Source organism: Macrobrachium nipponense, chromosome 4 (assembly GCF_015104395.2).
Source record: "Macrobrachium nipponense isolate FS-2020 chromosome 4, ASM1510439v2, whole genome shotgun sequence".
Taxonomy (NCBI): domain Eukaryota; kingdom Metazoa; phylum Arthropoda; class Malacostraca; order Decapoda; family Palaemonidae; genus Macrobrachium; species Macrobrachium nipponense.
In genome coordinates this window covers 142,649,243-142,674,431 of record NC_061100.1, presented here as the reverse complement: position 1 = coordinate 142,674,431, position 25,189 = coordinate 142,649,243, and the positions used below count along the sequence as shown (strand labels likewise).

The 25,189-nt window shown below is 37.3% G+C and overlaps 1 protein-coding gene across 1 annotated transcript; it reads right to left on the bottom strand.

The window, feature by feature from the left end:
• Positions 1-22,843: 22,843 nt before the first annotated feature.
• Positions 22,844-23,920, bottom strand: LOC135211747 (uncharacterized). The gene is made up of 2 exons (XM_064244983.1): positions 23,580-23,920; positions 22,844-23,126 (listed from the first exon to the last, which is right to left on the bottom strand). Exons 1-2 carry the CDS (start codon positions 23,700-23,702, stop codon positions 22,920-22,922), a joined length of 330 nt encoding a protein of 109 aa, XP_064101053.1. The 5' UTR covers positions 23,703-23,920; the 3' UTR covers positions 22,844-22,919.
• Positions 23,921-25,189: the final 1,269 nt, after the last annotated feature.

The window sequence follows — 25,189 nt, the reverse complement described above, 5'->3', positions numbered from 1 at the left end:
ACCGTTGTGTTGTATTAATCTCTGGGAAGGGATTTACCTGTAAATCGATGTAAGATTGGTCACAGTCCTGGCATGGGATTTCGTATACCCCAGAGTCCTTTGGAGATGTCTTTTGTTGGACGTTAATCAGGGATTTGGCTAAGGTGTTTGGGTAAGTAAATACAAAAGGGTTCGATTTTCCGAGGGGGTTGGTTATTCTCTTAATCGTGTCCAGGTGGGGAATTATTATTTTATTGTTGGGTGTATCTCTGGTCTTGTCTTTAGGGGGTCGGTAGAAAATTACGTTAGCTTTGTGAATTGCTTTCTCAATTATATGGTCAGGATATTTTAAAGACGAAAGTTGCTTGCGAATTAGTTCAAATTCTTTTTCCAGGAATTCTGGGGAACAAATTCGCAAGGCTCTTAAGAACAAGTTACTAGCTACACCTATTTTGATAGAAATGTCATGATAGCTAAAGTAGTGAATGTATGAAAGTGAGAACGTTGGTTTTCTGTATATGGTAAATTTGTATTCTGTCGTATCTCTGATTATTAAAACATCAAGAAAAGGAATTTTGTTGTCTGTTTCCCATTCAACTTTAAATTTGATGCTGGGCACTAATGTGTTTAATTTCGAGAGGAATTCATTGAAATTGCCCCACCTATTATCCCAAAATGTTAGGATATCATCCACGTATCTCATCCACAGCATGTTTTTGGGTTTTATTGCATTTATTACTGTAGTTTCAAAGTATTCCATGTACAGATTGGCTAGAACAGGACTTAAAGGACTACCCATACTACACCCGAATTTTTGCTTGTAGAATGATTCCCCGAATGAAAATACGTTATTAGATGCACATAATTCAACTAGCTTTATTATTTTGTCAAGCGCCAATGGGAAATGATCTGAATAGGGGGATAATTTTACCCTTAAAAACTGAAAAACGTCCTGTACTGGTACTTTAGTGAACAAGGAATCTACATCAAGGCTTAAAAGTTTTATGTTGTGAAGTGGTATATGTGCTTCTCTGAATTTGTGACAAAAATCTTCCGAATGTTTAATGTGACTGGGAGAAAAATTGCCTAAAAAAAGGGGAAAGGAGGCCAGCTAACCATTTAGAAATTTTGTAATTGAAAGCACCGGCACATGAAACGATGGGTCTGAATGGAAGATTGTCTTTGTGAGTTTTGGGAAGGCCATAAAAATAGGGTAATTTAGGATTAATTACTTTAAATTTCTCTAATAGTTCAATACTCTTTTTGTCTTTGCCAATTAATCTTACTTTCCGAAAAAATTCTGTGGGAACGTTTGGGAACATAAAACTTTTAAGCCTTGATGTAGATTCCTTGTTCACTAAAGTACCAGTACAGGACGTTCTTCAGTTTTTAAGGGTAAAATTATCCCCCTATTCAGATCATTTCCCATTGGCGCTTGACAAAATAATAAAGCTAGTTGAATTATGTGCATCTAATAACGTATTTTCATTCGGGGAATCATTCTACAAGCAAAAATTCGGGTGTAGTATGGGTAGTCCTTTAAGTCCTGTTCTAGCCAATCTGTACATGGAATACTTTGAAACTACAGTAATAAATGCAATAAAACCCAAAAACATGCTGTGGATGAGATACGTGGATGATATCCTAACATTTTGGGATAATAGGTGGGGCAATTTCAATGAATTCCTCTCGAAATTAAACACATTAGTGCCCAGCATCAAATTTAAAGTTGAATGGGAAACAGACAACAAAATTCCTTTTCTTGATGTTTTAATAATCAGAGATACGACAGAATACAAATTTACCATATACAGAAAACCAACGTTCTTCACTTTCATACATTCACTACTTTAGCTATCATGACATTTCTATCAAAATAGGTGTAGCTAGTAACTTGTTCTTAAGAGCCTTGCGAATTTGTTCCCCAGAATTCCTGGAAAAAGAATTTGAACTAATTCGCAAGCAACTTTCGTCTTTAAAATATCCTGACCATATAATTGAGAAAGCAATTCACAAAGCTAACGTAATTTTCTACCGACCCCCTAAAGACAAGACCAGAGATAAACCCAACAATAAAATAATAATTCCCCACCTGGACACGATTAAGAGAATAACCAACCCCCTCGGAAAATCGAACCCTTTTGTATTTACTTACCCAAACACCTTAGCCAAATCCCTGATTAACGTCCAACAAAAGACATCTCCAAAGGACTCTGGGTATACGAAATCCCATGCCAGGACTGTGACCAATCTTACATCGGATTTACAGGTAAATCCCTTCCCCAGAGATTAATACAACACAAACGGTCAGTTAGGTATGGACAACAGAACTCGGCTATTTTCAACCATATAAATGAACATAACCATAGAATAAACTGGAATTTGTCACGTGTAATTTATAGCAGCAACTGCCGGTACAAGAGTCAAATGATGGAATCGGCCTTAATAAAAGAGAGGCAAGTAATGAACATCTCAAAAGGAGGATGGATTTCGGACACGATCGACAACGTCTTCATTCAACCAACCCTTAAGAAGATTAGAGGAAGATTATCAGCGGGGTGACTTAAAATGGCTTGTTTGTGGATGGACCTCTTGGTATAAATACCACCTTTTCTGTGAACTTTTCTCATTCATCTACCTGAAGAGGGAGACAGCAGTCTCTGAAATATAGTACTTTTTCTCTATTTTGGTGTTTTTATGGGCTCCTTTTATTAGATGGAACTCTGTTGTTACAGAACATTTTTACCAGACATATATATATATATATATATATATATATATATATATATATATATATATATATATATATATGTATGTATGTATATACATATATATATATATATATATATATATATATATATATATATATATATATATATATACTGTTATAAATCACTATTGGGTTCATCAGGTTCTTTAAAAATATATGTAAAAATGAAAATTTATCAGGACTGAAGATCTGGCAGCAATTGAGACTGTCAAAGGAGGATGAAACCAAGTAATACAAAACAGACCTTAAGACTAATTTATTATATACATAAAATGTACAATCGTTTGAATTTAATATTTACATAAAGGCATCAGTGCAAAGCAAAATCTCTTAAGCAAAATTAGCCACAAATTTAATATGAAAGTTATCAGATAAGACAAATATCAAATAGTCAGTACAACAATCTTTAACAAACAATGAATGAGTCAGTACATCAAATAACCAAAAATAAACGTTCCATGTAAGCAGGGGGAAAAATAATTACTTCACATAAAGGATCTGTAAAATGCCATTACAATTATTACAGTAACCTTAGAATGAGCAGTTAGCAAATAGTTAATAAGAGACAACATAAGGTTACAATTATAGAAACAAATTAACAATAATGGACTATAAAAATCACAAGCAGGGTTAACAAATTATGCCACAAAAACACAATATCAATTTCTGATTACTTTAAAACATTAACAATAAAAACCTGGAGAAAAACTTTGGCACAAAAGCCCTCCACAGTAAATAGTACAGGACACTCCATACCCAGGAAACCGTGGCAACTTGCAGAGATAACACATGAGGACCCACTAAGAATACCTCCTGAAGAAATTTATCCAGCCGAAGCTGTACACCCAACACAAACGAAGCTGCCCTTCAGGAGAACACAGACGAAGCTGTACACACAACGCAGACGAAACTGCCCTTCAGGAGAACACAGACGAAGCTGCAACTCTGAAGCCGTGGTCCTCAACATAACACAGACGAACCTGCTAACCCAGACAAAACTGGCTCTGCTGAACATCTTGATGCTCGTCCTTAACCCTGTAGGTCCTGAGTCGTAACCAAATAGCCATTAAGGACTCCAACCGTGACTGCATGGAACCCCCATGCTGCTTAATACCTGCTCAGGTCTCTGTACCTTACTAACTAAAGCAGTCAGGCACAGGCTGTCGGACGTTACCTTACCTCAACCTGTTCCACCAATAAACAAGAGGTGAGACGGCCCTCACTGGGAAACATGCTGAAACAATCGTTACAATCGTCGGAGACAAGAAAACAATAAACGAGGTGCTTTATACCCTTACAATATACACACACACACGCACACACACACACACACACACACACATATATATATATATATATATATATATATATATATATATATATATATATATATATATATATGTGTGTGTGTGTGTGTGTGTGTGTACACGCACACACACACACACACACACACACACACACATATATATATATATATATATATATATATATATATATATATATATATATATATATATATATATATATATATATATATATATATATATATGTATATATATGTATATATATATATATATATATATATAATATATAATAAAAGGAGCCCATAAAAACACCAAAATATAGCGAGAAAAGTGCTATATTTCAGAGACTGCTGTCTCCTTCTACAGGTAGATGAATGAGAAAAGTTTACAGAAAAGGTGATATTTATACCATCCACAGGCAAGCAAATTTAGGTCAGGCCCGCTGATAATCTTCCTTTAATGTTCTTAAGCGTTGGTTGAATGAAAATCTTGTCGATCGTATCTGAAATCCATGCTCCTTTTGAGATGTTCATTACCTGCCTCTCTTTTATTAAGGCCGATTCCATCATTTGATTCCTGTACCGGCAGTTGCTGCTATAAATTACACGTGACAAATTCCAGTTTATTCTATGGTTATGTTCATTTATATGGTTGAAAATAGCTGAGTTCTGTTGTCCATACCTAACTGACCGTTTGTGTTGTATTAATCTCTGAGGAAGTGATTTACCTGTAAATCTGATGTAAGATTGGTCACAGTCCTGGCATGGGATTTGATAAACCCCAGTGTCCTTGGGAGATGTCTTTTGTTGGACGTTAATCAGGGATTCGGCTAAGGTGTTTGGGTAAGTAAATGCAAAAGGGTTAGATTTTCCGAGGGTCTGAGTCACCTTCTTAATCGTGTCCAGGTGTGGAATTTTTATTTTATTGTTGGGTGTATCTCTGGTCGTGTCTTTAGGGGGTCGGTAGAAAATTACGTTTGCTTTGTGAATTGCTTTCTCAATTATATGGTCAGGATACTTTAAAGACGAAAGTTGCTTACGAATTAGTTCAAATTCTTTTTCCAGGAAATCTGGGGAACAAATTCGTAAGACTCTTAAGAACAGGTTGCTGGCTACACCTATCTTGATAGCAATGTCGTGATAGCTAAAGTAGTGAATGTATGAAAGTGAGAACGTTGGCTTTCTGTATATGGTAAATTTGTATTCTTTCGTGTCTCTGATTATTAAAACATCAAGAAAAGGACTTTTGTTGTTTGTTTCCCATTCAACTTTAAATTTGATGCTGGGCACTAATGCGTTTAATTTTGAGAGGAATTCGTTAAAATTGCCCACCTGTTATCCCAAAATGTTAGATTATCATCTACATATCTCATCCACAGCATGTTTTTGGGTTTTATTGCATTTATTACTGTAGTTTCAAAGTATTCCATGTACAGATTGGCTAAAACAGGATTTAAAGGACTACCCATACTACACCCGAATAAAAATACGTTGTTAGATGCACATAATTCAACTAACTTTATTATTTTGTCAAGCGCCAATGGGAAATGATCTGAATAGGGGGATAATTTTTCCCTTAAAAACTGAAGAACGTCCTGTACTGGTACTTTTGTGAATAGGGAGTCTATGTCAAGGCTTAAAAGTTTTATGTTGTGAAGTGGTATATGTGCTTCTCTGAATTTGTGACAAAAATCTTCCAAATGTTTAATATGACTGGGAGAAAAAGTCCCTAAAAAAGGGGAAAGGAGGCCAGCTAACCATTTAGAAATTTTTTAATTGAAAGCTCCTGCATATGAAACGATGGGTCTTAATGGAAGATTGTCTTTGGCGCTTGACAAAATAATAGAGTTAGTTGAATTATGTGCATCTAACAACATATTTTCATTCGGGGAATCATTCTACAAGCAAAAATTCAGGTGTAGTATGGGTAGTCCTTTAAGTCCTGTTCTAGCCAATCTGTACATGGAATACTTTGAAACTACAGTAATAAATGCAATAAAACCCAAAAACATGCTGTGGATGAGATATATAGATGATATTCTAACATTTTGGGATAATAGGTGGGGCAATTTTAATGAATTCCTCTCAAAATTAAACGCATTAGTGCCCAGCATCATATTTAAAGTTGAATGGGAAACAAACAACAAAAGTCCTTTTCTTGATGTTTTAATAATCAGAGACATGTCAGAATACAAATTTACCATGTACAGAAAACCAACGTTCTCACTTTCATACATTCACTACTTTAGCTATCACGACATTGCTATCAAGATAGGTGTAGCCAGCAACCTGTTCTTAAGAGCCTTACGAATTTGTTCCCCAGATTTCTTGGAAAAAGAATTTGAATTAATTCATAAGCAACTTTCGTCTCTAAAGTATCCTGACAATAGAATTGAGAAAGCAATTCACAAAGCAAACGTAATTTTCTACCGACCCCCTAAAGACAAGACCAGAGATACACCCAACAATAAAATAAAAATTCCACACCTGGATATGATTAAGAAGTTGACTCAGACCCTCGGAAAATCTAATCCTTTTGCATTTACTTACCCAAACACCTTAGCCGAATCCCTGATTAACGTCCAACAAAAGACATCTCCCAAGGACACTGGGGTTTATCAAATCCCATGCCAGGACTGTGACCAATCTTACATCAGATTTAGAGGTAAATCACTTCCCCAGAGATTAATACAACACAAACGGTCAGTTAGGTATGGACAACAGAACTCGGCTATTTTCAACCATATATATGAACATAACCATAGAATAAACTGGAATTTGTCACGTGTAATTTATAGCAGCAACTGCCGGTACAGGAGTCAAATGATGGAATCGGCCTTAATAAAAGAGAGGCAGGTAATGAACATCTCAAAAGGAGCATGGATTTCAGATACGATCGACAAGATTTTCATTCAATCAACGCTTAAGAAGATTAAAGGAAGATTATCAGCGGGGATGACCTAAATTGGCTTGCCTGTGGATGGACCTCTTGGTATAAATACCACCTTTTCTGCTAACTTTTCTCATTCATCTACCTGAAGAGGGAGACAGCAGTCTCTGAAATATAGTACTTTTCTCTCTATATTTTGGTCTTTTTATGGGCTCCTTTTATTAAATGGAATTCTGTTGTAACAGAACATTTTTACCAGTCATATATATATATATATATATATATATATATATATGTGTGTGTGTGTGTGTGTGTGTGTGTGTGTGTGTGTGTGTGCATGGGTGTATCTACTCTTGATACATAAAGATTTAAAGAAGAGGCGAATCCAGAATGCAGAAATTCGATCTCGACAAAGTACGTACATTTCCTATATATAAACATAGAAGCGTACACATAAACGTGCATATATATATATATATATATATATATATATATATATATATATATATATATATATATATATATATATATATATATATCTAATAAAAGGAGCCCATACACCAAAATGTAGAGAGAAAAGTACTATATTTCAGAGACTGCTGTCTCTCTCTTCAGGTATATGAATCATATACCTGAAGAGAGAGACAGCAGCCTCTGAAATATAGTACTTTTCTCTCTACATTTTGGTGTTTTTATGGGCTCCTTTTATTAGATGGAATTCTGTTGTTACAGAACATTTTTACCAGTCATATATATATATATATATATATATATATATATATATATATCTATATATATATATATATATATATGTATGTATGAATATATATATATATATATATATATATATATATATATATATATATATATATATATATATATATATATATATATATACATATTAAAGAGAGAGAGAGATAGAGAGAGAGAGAGAGGTTGTGTGTGACTGTGTATGCATGCATATTCCCAACAGCATCCTCGTTTCCTATACACTAGCACAAATACCTTATCCTCATTGTGTTGATCCTGCTACACACATACTCGCATACACTGTTTTATCACTCTCAAGCTTCATGGGTGTTAAGATACGACCCTTCTATAACCTCCTTCATCTTTACATAATTTCTTGGAATATTTTCGGCCCCAAAAGGAACAATCCTCTCCTAAACATGTTCTGCAAAAACTTCAAAGGCATCATTGCATTGCAAGAAACGCTCCTCTGGCCACATGACCTTGTCATCTGCGATTCAATACATGAAGACTTGAGAACCTTCTCGACTTCATCGATGCAAGTTACAGATCAAATCGTAGCCAGTCGCCCAAAATGGGGGCCTCTCTTTCCTGTGACACAAATCGTTAGACAACATGGTAAACGTGAAGACCCATAGGAGTGACAGATTGCTGGGGCTTCAGGTGATTGACAGTACGGGATTCTAATATCCTAATAATTAATGTTTATCTGACCTGGGAAGATAACAATAAATTTGATCAATACAGCATGATCCTAGGTGAGTTACACAGTATTATTCACGATTCTCCTGCTGATCATATTTGTAGAATCAGAAACCTTAATTCTCATCCCACAAAACAATTTTATAATGAACTCATTCACTTCTGTCAAAATCATGCTCTTCATATTAGCGATGTAATGCTCCTCCCTCCCTCCTCCTATTCATATGTACAAAATAGAGCGGACACAATTACAACCTCCTGGCTGGACCATTGCATTACATCTCCACAACTTCATGATTCTATTATGACATGCAATATTCGCTTCGATCTTGCAACGGCCTACGATCACATCCTATTACAGTACCCCATCCCTCCTTACCGTGAAACCCCTAACTGACCCCCCACCAGCAGTAAACTGGGATTTGAAAAACCAACAGAAAACCAGATACTTTAGGGCGACCACGGAAACCAGGTTGTGGTCAATAGTTCAGCCAGTAGACTCCTTATTTTGTGCTAACAAATTGTAGAAATGACCACCACAGGAGGGATCTGAATGAATTCTATTCGGACATAATTTCCTCTATGCTTGCTTTGGACAGGGATACCTTTAGATTTCGTCAAGGTAATTATCGTAATATACCTGGATGGAAGGACTTGGTTAAAGATCTGTATTCATATTCACAAGGAATGTTTTTATTGTGGAAGCAAAATTGTAGCCCAAGGGAAGGACACTCTGCATTACTAATGAGACAGGCGAGAGCGTAGTTCAAACTTGCTCTTAAGTACTGCTGATTAAATGAAAAACAACTAACAGACCATGCAATGTCTAGAAACTTAGAATTCCGGTGATTATCCCCATCTTTGGAAAGATATCCAGTCCTTAAATTCCAAAATTAAAAAGCTGCCCCAGAGAGTAGGAGAAGCAATCGGTGATGAGGCTATTGCAAGTATGTGGGGCGATCACTTCAGCAATATCCTGAATTACATAAATGATCAAGACTCCCAAGGGAATGTAGGTAACCTCCTTACTGATAACATTCAATTTCATTTTGCAGATCGTATTACGCCAGTTAACATCAGGGATGCCATAATCAGCCTACCTAATAATAAATCGCCCGGGTGTGATGATTTACATTTTGCTAGATACCCAATTCAATGCATGCATAATTCATCAATTTCTTCCAGACTCCCTACTCTTAGTTCACTTGACACCATTAATCAAAAACTAGCTAAATGATGCAGCTGACCATAGCAATTACCAGCCGATTGCAATCACAATGATCACGTTGAAGATACTTGAGTCAGTTCTTCTAGTGAGAGTTCTCCCCTTTCTACACACCACTGACAACCAATTCGGATTTAAAGCAAACCACTCAACTGACACCTACAGCTACATACTGAAAGAATTGCTGAACTATTACATATCATCAACCTCTCCTGTTTTCCTATGTTTTGTGGACGTGAGAAAAGCATTTGACAGAGTAAACTACCTGAAGCTCTTCCTGAAGCTGCATAAAAGAGGCACACCCCTATATCTAATTGGCATTTTATATTGCTGGTTCTCCACACAGCAATTCTGTGGCAAATGGGTTAATGTATTGTCGCACACCTTCGGCTCCCTAAAAGGGCTTCGGCAAGTGGGCATTCTCTCTCCATACCTGTTTAATATGTACACAGATGCCTTGAATGTCAAATTGGACTCACTCCCAATCGGATGCACTGTCAATGAAACAATTATAAACAACCTCTGTTACGCCGACGATATGGTTCTGATTTCCCCATCAGTGCAAGGTCTCCAACAACTCATCAACACTTGCCACCAATATGCAGAGGAATTTGATATCCTACACAATGAAACCAAGACCCAGTGCATGTCGTTGTTCCCAAAATCGCTTGAGCAAACTGTTGAACCACAAATTTTCCTCGGAAATCATCGGCTGGAATTCGTGCACAAATTTCCGTATTTGGGTCATATCATCCCGGACGACCTAAAAGATATGACAGACATAGAACAGAAGCATTGTAAACTATAAGTCCAGTAATTTAAGAGCTGAGGTTGGAAAAAATTGCTTTATCTTTTCCTCAGCTGATTTTGACAGTAAATGAGGTTTGATAGCCATGGTAAAAAATCTACCCTCATCTGCTCACTCCTAATGCCCTAAATTTGCTTAACCCAAGATGGCTGCCATTGCCAGTATTTAATACAAAAAAATTAAACATCTTTCTAACTAATAGTGCTACAAATGCAAACAAGGTGTGTAATCCTATGTTTTGGGGGTCAGGGAATTCATCTAAAGCATTTTCAATAAGACTGAGAAGATACTAGAGCTTGATTGTGACAACATTCTTTAAGTTCATTCCGAAATGTAATATCTAGTAAGTCGAATCATCCAGAAGCTCTGCTTCACTGTTCACTGCAGGCAGCACTGGTGCAGGTGATTCCCTTGCAGTAACCACAAGCCAGGGTGCACAACTGTCCAATTTTGTGACAGGAACAAATATATTTGTCACATTTGCCGTGACAGTTGCATTTGACTGGTTTCAACAAAGATGCTGGAGCGGCATCCCTCTGCATCCTATTTGGCTTGAGTTTCTCTAAATTCTGGTCTTTGTGGATAAAACAACCCCACTTTATTGGATCAAGAGGATTTCCTTGTCATGTCTGTACCTGGTGGTACACTCTGTAACTGTAGTACTTGGCTGCTTCATAGGTGGGTGGAAGAGAGTCAAGAGTGCCACTTTACTACTGAACCTACCTGCTCTTTCAAAGTCAAGGCTATTTCCAGGCTCACAGTTGCATACAATTTCTAGAGCAGCTTTCCTATGCTTGTTGACATCTACCGTGACACTGATCTGCCTTCATGAATAATTTGGCGTAATCCTTGAGCTGATGGCATTTGCTCATTGCCATGACCTTTCCTATGCCATATGGCCTTGATGTTGCATCACACCCTGTGATTGCATGTAGGAAGAGCAATGATACAGTAAGGTCAGGAGTTAGATGAACTTGGAGGATCCAGATGTTGAGAATCTTGCTGCCTGTCTGCAAGAAATTATCTTGATGTATAGGACTTAGATGGTGCAGGAGCAGGACCAGCTGATTGGTGTCATCCCCTATAACTACCATTGATCTCATAGCACATGCTGTTGACACAATGTCGTAGTCGGCTTTGCCAGCACAGTGCTGGACTTCAACTTCAGCTATTTTCAGCTCATTACCAGTGAAGTACAGAAGCTTTTGTTTGTTTCTGGGATTTACAAGGAAAGTCTACTTCTTCATGGTCAACTGCATTTCTGGCTTAAAATTAATGTCTGCTCTTATGTATAAGCTGGCACGTCTCTGATGTGCTTCATCCTTGGTAGAGGGACCTCTTCCATAGCCATCAAATATGGAGAGACTGGCATATGTTGTCTGGTTTGGCCATAGCAATCGTTGCAAGGGTGCACCACCATCAAGGATGTACACCACATAACTTGACCATTGATTTACTACACAGGATGGTACCTTCTTTACCAGGTCTGTCTGGAGACTGGCCTTGTCTGGAAGACACATTAGGAGACAGGTATCAAACAGAGCTGTGAGATAAGCTAATAACTCATATGTAAACAAGGTTTTTGTGTAAAGAGTCCTGGTTCCTGCCACAACAAGGCACTGGAACCACTGTTTGGGTAAATCTCCGGGCATTCTCCTCCAACTGCAATGTAAGATGAGACAGCAAGTGTGGTAATCTGATCTCTCTTGTAGAACTTGTGTTCTCTGCTACCGATTTGCCTTACATAGATTTTAATATGGTGTAATCAATTGATTTTGCACTTTCTACATTTTAGTGGGGCAGATAACAGAAAAATCGTGCAAATGATGACACTAGCATCAAATTTGGCACAAGTGTCCTCCAAGGTATACTAAATAAATCTGCCTGATTGGCCAATTGAAAATCCAAGATGGTGGCCATTTTCAAGATGGCCACCAAAATAACCACCCAAAGTAGATGTCTTGCTTAGAAATATTTGTAGTTGTCTGATTTGCATGATCTAAGTGTGGATTCCTATGTTTAGAAGCCTTCTGAACTATATTTTCCTGTTTAAAAGGCACACTAAAACATATTTCTCAAGATGACCACCAAGATGTTTGTCTTTTTTTTTCATAAGTTTTGTCCCAGCTAGTACAGTTTCAAAGTTATGCATACTGTGCTACTGTTTCTCAATCTGCTACTGTTCACATATGCAGCTGCAGAGTGATGTGTAGGGAAGCTCCTCCTGAGAGCACTTGCATGTTCCTTTGCAAACCTTCTTACAGGAGCAAATTGTCAATTCTTGACAACTTGCTGCAATCGGTGGTAGTGTTGTCCAATGTATCTACCATGCTTCTTCTTTCTGTGTTCACCCCCATTCAGCTGGACTGCTCATGTGTGGATTACAGCCTGGCCCCAGATGATCCCAGCCTGGTAGGCTGCACACTTTGCATGTTCTCTGAGGGCTGCCTGTGTTGGTGGAATTGAGTTGTACGGCCTCTGCTTGCGGGCAAACAGATTTATTCTTGCTTTGTCCATACCAGTGGCTGCACTTGATCTGTCATGTCAAGATCACGAATCAATGTTGGATGCTGACTGAGATTAATGAATGTTTCAGTAATATCATCAAATACATTCCAAGTCTGCCATGCAGATTTCTTCGCTTTCCCATGGAAGGCAGACACAATGTCACATCCAGTGAATGTGTGAAAGTAGGGGATCCCTCTAGCTTTCTCAAGCCCAATTGCAGAAACTACCTCATGGACTGAAATCTATCGCATATGGGCTCCTGGGCCAAAAACAATCCACATTTCCTGAAGACCTAGTTTCTGGAAGGATGGCAGTTCAGATATTGCTATGACTAGCACATCTATGTCATTAGCCTTGATGATTATTGACTATCAGCTTCTTCGTGACAACATGGGACACAGCATCCAGAGACTTCACTGTGTTGCTAATGGCATCCTCTCCTTTTGTGACGATAACTGTGCTTGTCATTTCTGCTTCATACATCTTTTTGGCCAGGAAGTGAAACAGTTCAGTCTTGTTGCTGGGGTCATTAACTAGGTTTTGCCAGTTTCCTGGTGTCTTGCTTGTTCCTGTCACTCTTCTTCTGATTCCTTTCCCCCTTTTTGACCTCGCCTCTGATTTCAGACTTGATTTCTTGTATACATCAAAGACTATGTCCACCCGCTTGTACCGAGCAACATAAGATTCCACCTTTGGGAGGATGTCTTCTTTGGCATAGTCATTAAATGTCTTTGAGGTATGTGGAGGTGAGGCACTGATAAATGTTGAGCCGTCAATGATGATTGTATCTCTCTTTGGTTCTCCCACTGAAACATTAACTTGCGCTTCAAGAATTTCAAACACATACAGACCCCTATAGCCTGCAAAATGTGGCTCCCAGTCCTTGGAATGTCTGTGGACATCCGTTCCTTCCTTGTATTTGGCGATGCAGTTGTACTGTAGAAATTATGATGTAGCAAAGTCTGATTTTGACGCTCCATGTTCGATCATGCATACATACTGAAGCAGGGATGGTGGCACAGCCTGTTGCCTGTTCTAAGTCTTTGTCATGAAAATAGCTGCTGAAATTCGACTTCTGACGGAGCATGTCTCGTCTTATTATCCCAGTGGCTTTTGGTAGATGGATCGTTTCACCATAACGGGATGCTTCTGGTAGGATTGAACCTGGATCAGTTTCAACAGCCAACAGAACTTCTTGTCCTTGGCGATGAGCTTGCAGCTGTGGAATGTGCAAAAGCAGCTGATCCTTGAGTCGAGTAGGGTGAACATCAGGTGAGTCAACACCAAGCTGTTCCAGCCTCTGCGTGTAAAACTTGGTCAAATCAGCAAGCTTGAAAATAGGTAGCCTATAACTGGCATTTTTCATCTTTCAGATGTAGGTGACTAGTTCAGAGAAAGCAATTGGATATGCATCCTTCCAGTGTTCCTGTGCTTTTTCTTGCTCCCGCACCTTTAGGTATGCCTGTTCTCAGTTATACAATGCCACCAAACAGCCAGGGTGATATGTCACTTCTTGGGCTACATCTCCTGCACTTAGTTTGCCTAGAAGTTTTGTATCACTGAGTATTTTGGCACATTCATTTATTCTCCTGTTCACTTGCATTGTCATTGCTTCTCTAAGCTCCCCTCCTTCAGTTTCGCAGAAGAAGAATTCTTTTGTTTTAGTTTCTGAAGCTTTCGCGGAATCTTACTTCTACTGCCCTCATCACTAATACCTACATGACTTGCTCTTTTTTCAGCTCGGTGTAACTTTGTGTTATTGAACAGAACCCTGCAACTCTCATGATATTGTGCCTTATTTTTTCTCAACGTTTCCTCTATCCCAAAACCTTCATCAAGTCTTGCAGGGTCTAGCTTGATTGGTAGCACATTGAGTGAGTGAAACAGAGGAATATTCTTTGCCAGGTTCATATATCCATCATCCCCTCTTTTGGCAGGATTGGCCTGGGGAGATTTTAGATCTTCTTTCTTAACCTCCTGACACAGGGAACACTTAGTCCAGTCTGTCTTCCATGATCATCCAGTAGAGTTTTTATCCATGATTACAATGACGTTCAGGGTCAAGGGTTTATCCTTTTACCACCCTGTACATGTGATAGTATAATAGGCCTCTTATGTCCTGTAATATACAATAGGTGCTTTCCTGTATGGGATACAACTAGGTTCTTGCACTGTGCCATACACATAGTCCGATCGTTCATCCAGTGTCATAACTCCTGTGTGATCTGTACACCATCCAGATAACTAAAACCCTGTTATCCTTGGTTCAGCTCTTCCGCGCTGGCACGTCCTGTCTATTCAGGTGCAGCTGCCTAACTGATTTGGGGTTGATTAGGCAGTATTTGGGATACTAGTAGGATGTTGCAGTATGATTTCAACATAAATTTCCTACTTGGCTGACACTGAACCCCATGCTGAGTTTCACAGCAGTGATGTCACCAATGTGCCTTGGTAGTGCCCGACAATCACTCCTTTAATACAGCGCCTTAACCATGTTATAAGCTAGGAAATATAGATAGCAGGCTTAAAAACATAGGAATCTACACTTAGATCATGCAATTCGGACAACTACAAATATTTCTAAGCAAAATATCAACTTCGGGTGGTTATTTTGGCGACCATCTTGAAAAATGGCCATCATTTTGCATGTTTAATTGGCCAATCAGGCAGATTTGATTAGTATCCCTTGGAGAACAATGTGCCCAATTTGATGTTTGTATCATTATTTGCACTGTCCCACTATTAACAGACTTGTCAGCTATGACTCCAGATGAGAGACTATGTAGTCCCTTTGAAACCTAGGGGAAGGATTTTCATTCAGAAAAGAAGTTCAGGATGGTCTGCACATCCTTGGCATCTCTGGTCATCCTAGCAGCTGACCTGTCCTTGTGGATCTCTGCGTCCTTGATGTCTTGAAGACTGGTCGCTTCTCTCATGGCCCTGTTGACTTCTCCACATGATAGTTCCTCGTTGGACGAGTGGTTTTAGCGCTCACCTACCAATCCGGTGGTTCGAAGTTCGATTCTCGGCTCGACCAACGCAGAATCAGAGGTTCGGATCCCACAATAAACTGTATGTCCCGTTTCTAGGTTACCAATTGGTTCCTAGCCACGTAAAAATGTCTAATCCTTCAGGCCAGCCCTAGGAGAGCTGTTAATCAGCTCAGTAGTCTGGTAAAACTAAGATATACTTAATTTCTCCACATGCTGGACTGGACAGTAACCCTACCAGACTTGTAAACTCTTCAAACCCCGACTTCTAGTCAGAGCACCACCTGCTTTAATGTTTTGCATAAGAACTTGGTCAATATACAGGTCACTGTATATGCCTGCCCAATATTTGTCACTCCTTCTCAGGACGAAAAGGCTGTCAATAAACTTGCTGTATACATGTGGATGGGTATCTTGGAGTTTCTCCATCTTGTTTAGGTACATGACAAAGGACTTTGTGTAGTTCCTAGGTCGACCAACTTTTCTTCTCTTGCGGAAAGATTTGCACTTGTCAGATGCAAATCCTGCAGGAGCCTTTCCCTTCATAAATAGATCCTTGCATGTGTGATTGTGATGGTATAGAGCCTCCTCAGCTGGTAGATCATTTATCATAGAAAGACGAGACTTGACTTTCAAGGCCCAATCATCCTCCCTGATGTGACAGTGACTGATGATATTCTTTTGGAATCCTAAAGTCATAACATGACTGCATCTGTAGATGGCTTTGGTAGGATTTTTCTTTGCTAGAGAAATTTCAACAAGAACTCCACAGTAGGTTTTGAAATCGAAGACATTTTCCTCTTCTGATCTCAGGTTTGGCTTACACACTTCAGAAGAATCATGCGTTTTGGCAGACTTGATGGTTTTGGGATTTGTGGGCCTACTCCTGCAGACTTTGCGCACAAGGATATCATGACTTTTGTTAAAGACCACATCTGGAACATCTAAGTTTCTTTCTTTGTTTGCTCTGTTAATACCAGCACACCCTCTCTCCATCAGTTTGACACACTATTTGGACTTGTCTAGATTAATCACTTTCCTACAGATGACACACGCCATATCTGTTCAGCCTTAGTTTATTGACCCACACTACAATCATGCAATTATTCCATGCACATGCAACCTGTACAAATGAAATGAAATTCAAACATTATGAACCTAGAAACATTGCAAATAACATAGGTGAAAACATGCTGTAGATGACATAATTTAAAAGTATAATCATTTGTTAATTGTTGTTTACAAAGAAATTTAGAGGATCATTGCAATTATCTGAAAATATGTCACATGCAGGCAAATATTACCAGGCTAAATTAATATCTTGACCTGAAAAACATAGAATTAGACACTTTGTTTGGATTCATAGCTATAATAGTCACTAAGATGTGGTAATTTTGGCACACAGTAGCTGTAGCGTCGGCCATCTTGAATTAGGGCAATTTTGGGGCATTAGCAGTGAGCAGATCAGGGTAGATTTTCTATCCTGAATAGCAGACCTGATTTCCTGTTCAATCTAGTTGAAAAACAAAATAAAGCAATTTTTTCCAACCTGACTATATTTTTTCACTTTAATTATTGGACTATATGTGCAACTAGCAACATGATTGCAAGGAGGTTTGCCTTCTGTCACCGAGACTTGAAACTGTTGCTCTTCCGCTCGTATTGCTACAGCATCTATGGGTGTTCCCTGTGGACGAACTACACCAGGGAGACTATGAGATGTATCACTATTGTTCATAATGGCATTTTGATACGCCTCACAAACACTCCTCGCTACCACTCCGACACACAGATGTTCACAAAAAACCACCAGGGCAATTTAAAAATCACTGTAAGGAGAACAATGTCCAGTCTGATCACCCGACTGAGGAACAGCAGCAATTCGCTTGTACAAAGCATCCTAAGTAGTGAGGCAAGAAGATCTAAATTGCGGGGAAGATTGGAAAATTAGGCGTTTGTTCCCTAAATGGCTTAATATCTGTTTTTGCAAAACGTCATCTGCAGAATCTGCCACTATTATTGTATAGCTATGATTATTGTCATTACTGGTACTTTCTTTTTTTCATTATTACTGTGATTATAATTAATATAGTTTTTACATTCTATTTTTAACTATTCTCAATCTTGGTACAGGTATGACCATTATTTTGACTACCTTCTTTTATACTACCTCAACAAATATGGATATTGCCGATTAATCTTTGGTTTTCTTTTTTTATCATGTTGTTTGTTTGTATGGTGTTTTTACGTTGCATGGAACCAGTGATTATTCAGCAACGGGACCAACGACTTTACGTGACTTCCAAACTATGTCGAGAGTGAGCTTCTATCACCAGAAATGCACATCTCTACTCCTCAATGGAATGCCCGAGAATCGAACTCCCGTTCGTCGTTTTACCACTTCATCGTATTTCCACGTGCCATTCATTCAGTTCGTTTTACGCTCCAAGTTCAGTGCAAGCAATTCATCTAAATACCTTCAGCCTCTTCTCATTCTTACGCATTCATGATCAACACGTTACATCTGTACTCTGCACATAATCAAACTCAAGCTCGAGTGCGCGCGTGCACACACACACACACGCACACACACACACACACACACACACACACACACACATATATATATATATATATATAATATATATATATATATATATATATATATATATGTAGATATATATATATATATATATATATATATATATATATAATATATATATATATATACACACACATATATGTCTGTGACAAATATGTACGTAAGTATATATTTAATTTTTCACCTTCCATGTGGCTACTTACGCATATATATGCCTGTATGTGTATTTATATGACTATGTAATATATGCATATATATATATATATATATATATATATATATATATATATATATATATATATATGTATGATATATATATATATATATATGTATATATATATATATATATATATATATATATATATATATATTTGCGTGTGTGTGTTTGTGTGTACGTGCGCACGTATGTATATACTTGTGTTTGTGTATGTGTTATGGAAAGTTATTGGCAATCTTTATTCTATACAACTGCGCAGATTATTTCAAAGTAAGCTACTACTACAGAACATATCCCACTCAAATTTTTATTTACCACCTAAAATGTCGTCAATAAAAACCAACCAAAGAGAACTTCACAAAATCACTTTAAAAAATGGGCAGAAACATAAACGCAACAAGGACAACACTTCAATGGGAGATAAGCCTGTAGACAAAACAAAGCGTAATCCGACTTCCAGCTTACTCGGAACGTGTACAAGATTTTCTCCGGATGCTTAAGCTGTAAGCATTATATTCCTAACTTAACGTGAAGTTGTCTTCGTAATCAATACACATAATTAGTGAAACTCATACTAACAAGAAGAATCAAATAAAAAGGTCACAAATAAACACGCTTATATATTCTCAGTTATAAGTGAAACACAAAATAATTTAATAGAAATATAGCCTCTAAATTCAGTACATCAAATAAATTAAAACGTGCTAAAATGTACGGACAATAAGCACATTATTTCACCAACAAAAATTTTGAAAATATGTTATATTTTATTAGAAAAAATTTTTCTGTACTGTTTAACATGCACACCATTATTTTTTTTTTTACGTTCTCATGCTAATAAATAAATCATAAATATCTTATACTAAAATTCCCGTACCTTTTACTCTATGCGAAACACCTTTTTCAGTCCATTTTACTCTTTCCTATCCCCCAACACCAACAACAACAGTAAAGTAGTTTGTAGGCTTACTCCCGAGTAAGCAATATGTAAAAGCTCAGGCCAGATCACGGCAGCAGATGGGACCAGATGAACGTAAGTTGCAGTCTGAGAGAGAATTGGACATTATTCGAAAGTAGAATCTTGTTGCCAAAGTCAACAATAATCGTAAGGAAATCAACAATTACTGTTCGCTTACAGACTCATTTCAGCCTAGCAATCTTTTCGCTGGTCTTCTCATATCTCTTGATTATCACTTGGTTTTCTATACAGTTTGCCTAAAAATCTAACGAGAAAGAAACAAAAACAAGTGTCATCCATCCCATCCTGAACGTAATTACTGTAATCTTTGCTTTTGGGACAATAGACGTCATACGAAAAGTAGAGTGGTCCCAAAGAAATCATATCTTTTTACAACCCTACAAGTGTCTATGTGTCCAACTGATGTGAAGTCTCGTATATGCATGGGTACAGTTATCCTTGTTGTAAAACTAATAAAAATCTGAATTGTACACCCATCTGCATTCCTATACTTAGACAATTAATTTCAGAATAAAGTAATGGTGGCTGATTTTGGAAGTTAAGATATCTCAAAGCTTTACCTGGAACCATTGTATTAATGATATCGTCATTTTCACCTATTTTCTGTTCTCTTGGGTTAAAGGTACGGGAAAACCTTTTAGCTTTATATAACCAGTATATTGTTACTTTGGAGAATTTTCGTCGAAGTGGTTGGTTATTTATCTTGCTCGTAAAACTCTCGTGCTTTACCTGCGTCTGTAATCTCAAAAGGCTTTGGAGTTTTAGTTCAAATATAGATTATTAAAAGAAGATACTGCTATTCATTTTGCTCCTCAAAATTCAAGGAAATTATTCCCCATATCCCTCTCATTCAGGAAGTCATCATCACGCCTCCACCGCTACTTGACGCAGACGGGTCTCTTGGAAATTCCGTCACTCTGCCTGTCCTGCGCATTGTCTTCTACAAATTCCCACTCACCTCCAGCATGGCTTCAAATTGCTCTCATCCAAGTTGGTCTAGGCCTTTCAACTCTCCTGGTGCCCACAGGAACCCAGATGATATTGTCACGTACTATAATAATAATCTCCCAGAGTTCGCTCGAAGGACATGTCTAAGCGGCCTCCGTTGCCCTCTTGTGATTATCTACGCGATTATCTCCTTTAAGAAATATCCGTAATTTTCCTTATGGTATCATTGTTCACTCTATCCTGCCATATGGCTACTAATATACTTTTGGGGGCTTATTTTCTTATCGACAAAACCGTTCAACCATAGTTTCATCGTCCTAATACGATTTTGTCAGTATAGCAATACAGACCCATCAAGTCTTATATATTATTTGGTTTCCGGATCTTATTCAGCCTGACCATTGTTTGATTGACCTTATATAGACTTTCACTAAATTCTAATTCAAGTGAACCAGTACTGGATATCTTGGTTCATAAACATTTTAAAAATTGAACCTCAATGATTTCTTCATTTATCATCATTCCGTGCCTTTGTGCATACTCTACCCTCACTATACAGATTGAGTTTTTCTTCGATTTATTTTGAGTCCCATCTCTCTAGCTATATATATTTATTGCATTCCATCAATCAAGCTTTGAAAAACTTTTGCTTTGTCGATTAAAACAGCATCATCTGCATGCTTAAGTTTTCTCAATTGTTTGTCATTACTCCAATTCAAACCTTCTCTAACATTTCAGACCACAATGCATTATGAAATCTATGAGAATGCCAAATAAGGGTGAAGTAGCTTACCCTTTAGCACGCCTTTATTTACGGACAATTTCGGGGCCTGGAACGGCTGTTCTAGTTCCAAAAACTTCGTAGTTTTGAAGATAATTCTTAAGTAACGAATGTTGTTTAAAAATAGAAAGTAGAGGTAATTTGAAAACAAAAAACAAGCGTACGCTGAAGTAGAGCGACACAGACAGTTAATAAGTCCATTGTTTTCTACAGACAGGCTTGTTTTTTTAAAGCAAGAAAAAAAGGGAAATATCTATTTGCTAGTTTCATATTGTTTCTTTGCTCAACTACTGTTTACTATTAGTATTAGAGTTAAATTGTGATAAGCGTTTTTTATAGTAAATTCTTTCAATATATTCAATGACACCATGACTCAAATTTAATGATGTTCACTCTGAAAACTCATGGCAAGAATTTACTAGACTAGAGAAATCAGATCGTTATAAGGCTGCTTATCATTCCTGAGCAGTCTTTCCAGATGACATTGTGAATAAGTCTCTCTCTCTCTCTCTCTCTCTCGTCTCTCCTCTCATCTTCTCTCTCTCTCTCTCTCTCTCTCTCTCTCTCTCTCCTTTGAACATGCACTAGATTTCTAGAACGGTCGCGTAACATTTATCTCAAAAAATTTTCTTGGCTGCAATGTCATAATTAGAATGAGTTTTTCCGATAGACCTAGCTTTCCCGAGGAGTTGGTAGGCTTGCTGTATCTTCTAAACAGTTTTAGTGTCCAGTCAAAACTCTCAAAACATTACTTTTTTGGTTGCGTTCGTGTTTCATGTTCTGTGGACTCCTTCATAAATCTGAAGAGATAATGCATCAAAACCGGTTCAAGAGATTACCGATATGTTTCGTCATTCATTCAGAGGTCAGTCATCAATCTAATCATCACACTTTTGCCATTTACCCAAAATCTCCTGTGTAAAATACACAATACCAGATGAATGGACAAGTAGTTAAAGCTCTTACATCTCCAGTTTTTTTATACAAAAATTTGCAGTTTGAGAAGAGATATTTTATTCATAAAAAAATTAATCTTTGTGCTCGTAGTAAAGTCAAAAGAAATTATATCCAGAAAGAGAAAGTAGTGTAAAAAAATCATAGGACCAAAATAAAGGAATAGTTTTCTTTTCTAGCGTATAACTAATGTATAAAAAGCAACAGGCTTGAATCAAAGGAAAGCAATAACATTCGATAAAAAAAAATAATTAAAAACTAGTTGTTTTTCGTTCACAATATTAAATACTACAATGCACATGATTTATTTAAAATAAAAGTTCAAAATCACAGCCCGGAACGACGTGCTTTAAGTATACCCATGACAACGACAAGGCTTTTATTCACTCTGCAGGATTCATGCTACAGAAAGATATAAAAATTATATATATATATATATATATATATATATATATATATATATATATATATATACACACATACAATTAGTGCCTCTAAAAGTTTTCGCTCATCTCACTGGAAAAAATCAATCCCCTGTTCCATCACGCTCAGGACGCGTATCGCCTGCTTAAGATGGCTTTCCAGGATAGAAGTGTCGTTCTGTTCCGCAGCAGGCGCAAGTGCACTCGTCGATTCTATAAGGTCCTCTAGGCCAGGGTACGGTGTGAGCACTTTCATGTAGACGAGGACCTGATAAAGTAGCTTCATTGCTGCGATGCCCTGTGTTGAAAACGAAGAGGATGTTAAAATCATGTGCTTTACAAATCATATGGGGGAGGGGCCGACATTTTAACAGTACCGTTAAGTGGAACACTTTTTTTTTTTTTTTTTTTTTTTGATCAAGTAGACAGTTTTAGGAAAAAGTGCACTTAATATCTGAATGACTTGAATCCTGATGAGGACGCTTAAAAGAAAATGAAATATTTTAAAATTGAAGTATTTTAAAAGGCAGGTTAATTGCGTGAGACCGAACAGTACCATATAGCAGAAATTTTGGCTGCAACTGGCCAAATCGAATATCAAGTCACGATGCCCTCCTTTCAACCTTCGTCATTACATCATGACCAGGCTTTTAGACAACTGCAGTGCTACTAAAGATACCGCTGCAAAGAAACAATGAAGGTCACATAGATTAAGGAAAGACAGGTCAGGAGACTTCGTATCGCTACTTACATAAGTGACGACAGTGACCATGGGATCCACGAAACGCACGCCCTCTAGGATACTTCCAAAGAGAAGGTAGGACGTCCGGGCCACGGAGCCAACTGTATCCTGCTCCAGACTTTGGGCGGCCATATTAGCATCAATACACAGGAACCCAGAAAGCAAGAAATTTTTCCAGGCTTAATGTTGACGAGATTACGAATAATAGGCACAACGTCTCCCGGGATACGATTCGATAAAAATTGAGGCAAACGTTTCTGGTCTTGCTGAGGTTGACTTAACGGGCATAGGACACACTGAAACCATTTGAGTTACAATCCAAAAACGAAGATGGAGTCCGTTTGAAAGGTTAAGGATATGAGACTTTAGTCACTTGGCAGTTTACGAGTTACAACTACAATCTGAAGACAGTTTTAACGAGGTCGTTTAAGAACTTGTTAGATAGTTCTAACTAGAGGTGAACTTTACTCGTGACTAAAAAGGGAGTGAATGTCAAATTTTAAATTCGTCATCATACCTTTAAGTTTAACACACCAGAAATCTCTTCCCACCTTAAGTCTGAAAACTTTCAAACATAACATATTTCTGTCTCTCCCTTTCCCATCGTACAAGATGTATAACGTTCCACCATTTACAAAGATGCAGGTATAACAAAAACATTTCAATTTTGCCTGAGTACGTTACAACAAAATCGCCTATAATATGATAATTTAACATCCCATGCATCAAAAGAAACCTTCAGCAGTAGCAGCAGCCATATTAATAATGAAGACTAGAAATGATTGCACATTTGTAATAATCATGGCAAAATTATAGCTACAGGCCGATATCACTGATGTTTTTTAATCAAACCTACTTTTGTTCCTGATTCTCCTCTGACTTCTGTACAGTTCATACACATTTACATATATATATATATATATATATATATATATATATATATATATATATATATATATATATTGTATATACATATACATATATGATATATATACATATGGGGATACAATCCACAAAGATGTAAAGTCCTTCTGTAATCTTATCAAATATGTATTTCCTGTCCACCAAGTTAAAGCTTTCGGCAATCAGGTGTGGTCTTGTTTTAGCTGACAAGACCACAGCTGATGGTCGAAAGCTTTAATTTGCTGTACAAGAAATATATATTTTATAAAACTACAGGAGGACTTCACATCATTGTGGATTGTATCCCCATTTACTTAGATGCACGACATAGTACTTTGCTTTGCATATATACATATGTATATATATATATATATATATATATAATATATATATATATATTATATAATATATATATATATATATATATATATATATATATATTGTGACAAAGTGCCAAGTATATAGTTACTACACTTACCAATCATTAAATGAGTACCTCACAACAGCCAGACACCTGAACCTTCATCACAAGTAAAATACGACTGAACTCTCTAAAAGCAACAATTATCCCTTAAACAACTTACCAGTATTGCAGAGAATCGGACTAAGCTCATTAAAACAAGTGTGATGTAGTTTTATATGTAATCAAATTAATTAAAGGGTATCACTCCATCAACAACTTTAAAAGTTTAAGTATTTCCCTGATTTCAGAAGTC